This window comes from Aquarana catesbeiana, linkage group LG04 (assembly GCF_042186555.1).
Source record: "Aquarana catesbeiana isolate 2022-GZ linkage group LG04, ASM4218655v1, whole genome shotgun sequence".
Lineage (NCBI taxonomy): Eukaryota > Metazoa > Chordata > Amphibia > Anura > Ranidae > Aquarana > Aquarana catesbeiana.
In genome coordinates, this window is record NC_133327.1 from 591,251,938 (window position 1) to 591,257,937 (window position 6,000).

Consider the following 6,000-nt stretch of genomic DNA (forward strand, 5'->3'; position numbering starts at 1 on the left):
AAACTGCAGAGGTGATCAAATACCACTGATAGAATGCTCTATTTGTGGGAAAAAAGGACGTCAATTTTGTTTGGGAGCCACGTCGCACGACCGCGCAATTGTCAGTTAAAGCGACGCAGTGCCGAATCGCAAAAAGTGCTCTGGTCTTTGGCCAGCTAAATGGTCCGGGGCTTAAGTGGTTAAACTTTCCTCATTTACACACAGTCTATTTCTTTGACAAATTGTTACACTGTTTATACTTAAGTTCCACTGCTAAAGAATGTTGTGATTCTTGGCAGACTGCCCGTTTTTTTTTCTTCCTTTCTTTTGAGGGCTGTGGCTTCAGAGGAGCAGAGAGAATTCTTTGCATAGCAAAAATCGCGTTAACGATTCTTGACGATTAATCGTGAAGCTCTAATAGACATGTTTGTTATTTTAAAGTTTTTTAAAGGCTTTAGTAACACCTTAAATGCTCATTCCTCTACTCCTGCAGACTTTTCTGCATTGTTAAACCGATTCCTGTTTTGCTATATCCACAGTTTTGCTTTGAAGTGGTTGTAAACTCTTACTTATACCCAGTGACGTCTCTGGCCTATGTTGTACCTGCTTATCTGCAGTCTTCACTTCTCTACAGCTGTTTGTATACAGCTTGTCTGAGCTGTCAGAAAAAAAGGAGTGAAGAGCTGACGTTACACTTTGCAGACCTCAGTGAGGAGAGCTCTGAGTGCTGATTGGAGGGAATGGACACACCCCCTCCACACAGGATGTCAATCTGCTGAAGGTTCCTCCCCGTCACCTTTTTTCTCTTGGTGTCAGGAAAACTTGTCAGAAGTGATCCATGCTGATAGTAAAGGAACTAAGCAGCAGACAGAAATGACACTTGGTGCTCTTAATTGAGACACATACACACTATAGAGGGATATGCTTTGTTCATATTTTACAAACACTTTAATTATCCTACTCGTACAGAGTTCTTCTTTTGGCCCTCTTCTCCCAATTCCCTGAATCCCATCCGACTCCCCTCTGTCAGCCTGGCTGCCTTGGTAGAGGAGGGAGCGCCAACAAGGGATGAGCCATGGGAACCTTTGAGTGACGTCACTGCTCAGGCATTATCAGCCATTGTCAGATTGCTCTCCGTGATGCATACTAGCCCATTATGCTTTTACTTTGCAGGGGAAAAAAGAGAAAGTAAAATCCACCAAGGTTTAGTTCTACTTTAAGAGTAACTCGATTTTGCTGGAATTCCACTTAAAGCTCACCGTACACAATACATTCTGATTGTACAACCTCCTTTAGGCCCCTTTCACACTGGGGTGGGAGGTGCGTCGGCGGTAAAGCGCCGCTATTTTTAGCAGCGCTTTACCGTTGTTTTAGCAGAGATATTCGGCCGCTAGTGGGGCGGTTTTACCCCCACTAGCGGCCGAGAAAGTTTTAAAAACCACCGCAAAGCGCCTCTGCAGAGGCGCTTTGCCGGCGGTATAGCCGCGGTGCCCCATTGATTTCAATGGGCAGGAGCGGTGGAGGAGGGGTATACACTCCGCTCATTCACTGCTCCAAAGATGCTGCTAGCAGGACTTTTTTTACTGTCCTGCCAGCGCATCGCTCCAGTGTGAAAGCCCTCAGACTTTCACACTGGAGACAAAGCAGCGGCTGTTTCAGGTCGGTTTGCAGGCGCTATTTTTAGCACAATAGCGCCTGCAAAACTACCCATTGTGAAAGGGGTCTTAGATCTACCATCAATCATGCAGTGTAACAACCAGCCTAATTGGAGCCAGACTGACCTGATGGATTAGGTTTGTCCTCCTTTTGTATAGTTTTGATAAATCTAAAAGAGATTGTACCATTAGATTGTATAGTGTATGGCCACCATTACAATAAAGGTTTATCATTCACATCAGAAATGACCCAACAACATCATATCATCTGATCTCCAATCAATGTACTTTGTTGGATGAGAAAACTAGAGAAGGAGTCTGTTCTACACACAGATATGTCCTCTGTGTTGAGAGGTTTCCTGTTCATTCTCAAATGGAAGCATAGTAAATAGTTTACTATGCTTTAGTTGTGAATGTGTTCATTGTGTTCATTTAGAAAAGGAAGGGGCTGGTAAATGACATGTTTTCTAGACTGTTCCCCCACTCTCCACCCCTAAACATCCCTGCAGCAGCTGGGGGAGAGAAGAGGAGGAAAGCCAGCAGCGCTTCAACACAGGGATCCAACATAGGAATCCCAGGCACAACGGGGAATCGGCACTGCACACAGTGATTAGGGTGTGCCCAGGCACACCTGGCACACCCCCTGCGCACATGTATGGTGCCTGCTGGGATCTGAAGATGCAGAGGAGACAATAGGAGAACACAACTTCTGACCTGTGCTCTATGACAGCCCATGTTCTGTACACTGTGTGCTCACTGCAGCCATACACACTGTGTGACTGCCCTCCATCCTAATACACAGGAGATCCCCCTCCCTCCATATACCTTGATGTAATGTCACACAGGATTCTCAGCGCTCAGCAGATCTCCTGTCACTCCCGGATCCCGTTACTACAGACGCTTCTCCCGGTAGAACCTTCGAAGCAACCAGAACCGTGATTGGCAACCTCCCATCGCCTAGCAACCAAAGATGCGAGCTCATATCTCCACCCACATCCCTCCTTGCCAATCAGCTTGCAACATGCCGTCCGGAAGTACCTTTGACGGGACAGCCTGAACTCAGCGGCCATATTTGATAAGGGCAAATAAACTTAGCTTGTAATGCAAATCAAATTCTGTCGGGTTTAAACAATAACCGCTTCAGTTTGTGCCCCCAAAAATAATAATAATAATACGACATAAGTGCATTATTAGTCTTTTATATGTTCGACTATGTGCTTTTAATGAAAGATATACATTTGACCTAACACAAGATGGCTGCCGGAGAATCCTGAGCACCGAGGCGCAGGCGCAGTTGATCCTGCTCGGTGGTCTGTATGGCGTGTGTGTAGAGTGATCGGCGTGCACCAGGCAGAGTGGGAGAGAATTGCTGGGAGATGGCGGATGGGAAGGTGAAGCAGGAGAGCGGGGACGCTACTGACACAGAGAACAGGTGAGACGTTGTCACCGTCCTGCTTCTCTTCCTTCCAAGCTGGCTTTCTGATGGACATGCCTGTGTGACTCTAGGCCTACTATACTGGAGTGTGCAGAACCCTCACACTGTGCTTGAATGGGCCACCGAACGTGTCAGTAGGGATCGTTCTGCTGTGACCCCCCGACCGCTGTGACTAGTTCTGCATTCTTGTGACCCGTATTTAGCTGACATCACTCAGCCTTTCCAGGCTCCGAAGGGATCCCGACTTAAATGTCAGGATCCACCTAGATGTCAGAACCGGCAGGCCTTCCACAGCCCGGTACTCCAGTGAGCGATGGAAGGGCAGAGCAGAGAGCCGGAGACCACTAGGACCGGTTCACACTGATCCCAACCACAACGCTACCTGCCTGGAGTTTGCATGCTCTCTGCCTGCGTGGGTTTCCTCCGGGTGCTCCGGTTTCCTTCCATACTCCAAAGACATGCTGGTAGGTAGGGATGAGCTCCGGCGTGTTCGCATGGCGCACGTGCCGAGCCCGCCAGGAAGTCGGCACGGCGCAGCGCTAATCACAAGCAGTGAGACATTTCCCGATGTGCGGCTGCAGAGATCGGGAAATGTCTCCCTGCCTGTGATTAGCGCTGCGCCGTGCCGACTTCCTGGCGGGCTCGGCACGTGCGCCATGCGAACACGCCGGAGCTCATCCTTACTGGTAGGTTAATTGGATCCTGTCTAAATTGTCCCCTAGTATATGAATGTGAGTTAGGGATCTTAGATTGTAAGCTCCATGAGGGCAGGGACTGATGTGAATGTATAATGTATATATGTAAAGCGCTGCGTAAATTGACATCGCCATGAAATAAATCTGATGCGGGAAATGCACAGGCATCACTGCATTTCCTGCACCACATAGCAATCACACCCGTGTTCATGCGATCTGCTGCCGTCGTCAATTAAAGTTAAAGTGATTGTAATTGATCACCTTGTAAAAACCCATTCAGTTTGTAGCGCCCTGCTCCTGATGGGCAGGTGCTATCTATGTAAATTTAAGTTGTCTGAAGCTGTAGTTTAGCTCAGACTGATTATGGTAAATTTGCTGGTTTCTGTACCAGTTCAGCTGGGTTGTGTCAATTTCCACTTTGCCGTGGGTGTCGCTGTAGCCACCGGTAAGTGTTGGAAATACAACAGGCTGGATGCATTGGGTACCCCTTTTACTCAGAAACAGCCCGGTGGGAGTGGTTTACTCGCCGTGCATTCTGGGTAAGGGTACTTAAGGTACAGGCGCCAATTAGTCGGGGGTCGTTGTTCCTGACCTGAAGGCCCTCCTGGCCCAGGGTGTGCCGTGCAGCTTTGCTGTCTCAGGGCCGGCTGGCCGGAGGCTTTGTTACTACAGAAGTAGGCCCAGGAGTTTTGGGGCCTGCTGATCCAGAGGGTGGTCCTGTGCTGTCTTGCCTGTGGGAAGAAGCCGGTCGATTGAAGGAAACCAGGGGAGAACTTTCCTGGAGGTGACCAAGCAAAGTATGCTGGTATCTCAGGAGAAGCCTGGAAACTCAATTGAAGGATGCAACCCGGGTCACCTACCTCACAGTATCGCCGGATTGGCTGAAAGAAACTGGTACTGTGCAGTTATGCTTTAATCTTGCAAAAGTTGTTTTCACCATTCCTGTGGCAGAGGATTGTGTAACGATAATAACGTGATTTATCAAGTCTGTGGCAGAGACTATGTCCGAGCATTGCACCGGCTGCTAGGTCAGTGAGAGAGGCCTATCCAGCGATTTCTATATCCAGTTGTGGAAACTGTTTGTTCTCTGGATAGAAGAAATACCATGATCCGCAATACCAGGTACCTGAATCCCCCTTAACCCTCCATCCCTCTATCTGACTCTGTTAAATAAAAGAATTGGAACTACAAGAACTGAGTGTTTGGTGTAGACATCATTGAACATTTTTCTAATGGGACCCCTAGGACGGAAACGGTGAGGTGACGGTAAGCCCACTTTAAACCAGCAGCTCCTTCGGGGGTAAGTGCTACAAGTTTATAATAGAAATTTAAATGCACAACATTTTTGTATAGATATAAAAAAATTATAAATACTTTTTATTAATTTTTTTTTTTTTTTTACTTTTTTTATAAGTGATCACATTCCCGCTGATTTCTGGTAAGTCGCAAGGGATATAAACTGTACCCAATGTAAAAAAAACATATACTGTTGCAAATACACATAAAAACACATGAATGAATCATACAAACTCCTATGGAGTTATTTCCATCACACATACCATCTATGGCCGTGGGAGGTATAGAATATCTATCGTTAGATTGGGAGGGTCTCCACCTGTTTTGCTGGGGTCCCCCTCTTTTAGGACATAGATAGTCGTTGAGCATATTTAGTGTAGGGGTTTTTTTGTATGATTCATTCATGTGTTTTTATGTGTATTTGCAACAGTATATGTGTCTTTTACTTTGGGTACAGTTTATATCCCTTGCAACTTACCAGAAATCAGCGGGTACATGGCGTTAGAAAGTCCCATGCTAGGAATCTAGCACCTATTCTAGGTGCCCTACTTTCCGCTATAGCTTCATTGGTATATAGACATACGTCTAGTTTTTATATATTCCTTTATATGAAAACGTAGAATGGGTCGACATGAGTGTACATATCTGTGCACATGTGTTGTGTCCACCTTTCTATCGATAATGAATTTCTATGATATTAATAACTAATGAGAATCACTGTGGTCCTTTTCTCACTTTTTATCTGCTTATTATTTTTAATTCTATTTTAAATTTCCAATTTTGGATTAAGTAAGGTTAGATCAGGTCCCCTCATGTACATATTTTTTTGAGAAGGCGTATATGTATACATATACACATATGTAGATTCTCTGGATGGGTCTGTATTAAGATTTACAATATGATGTAATGTAATTATAATTTTTTTTTTTTTTTATATTGA

General features: G+C 45.7%; 2 protein-coding genes across 3 annotated transcripts in view; one reads left to right on the forward strand and one right to left on the reverse strand.

The window, feature by feature from the left end:
* The window catches only part of DZANK1 (double zinc ribbon and ankyrin repeat domains 1), a 103,122-nt gene extending 100,483 nt beyond the window's left edge, over positions 1–2,639 (reverse strand). For both annotated transcript variants that reach the window (XM_073628169.1, XM_073628168.1), the window contains exon 1: positions 2,460–2,639. The gene's annotated coding sequence lies outside the window, so the exon portion shown is untranslated. The remainder of the gene's footprint in view (positions 1–2,459) is intronic.
* A 249-nt stretch (positions 2,640–2,888) lies between these two features.
* POLR3F (RNA polymerase III subunit F) overlaps positions 2,889–6,000 on the forward strand; it is a 30,404-nt gene continuing 27,292 nt past the window's right edge. Inside the window, exon 1 of the mRNA XM_073628170.1 lies at positions 2,889–3,066. Within this exon, the coding sequence (XP_073484271.1) occupies positions 3,011–3,066 (56 nt within the window). The 5' untranslated portion in view covers positions 2,889–3,010. The remainder of the gene's footprint in view (positions 3,067–6,000) is intronic.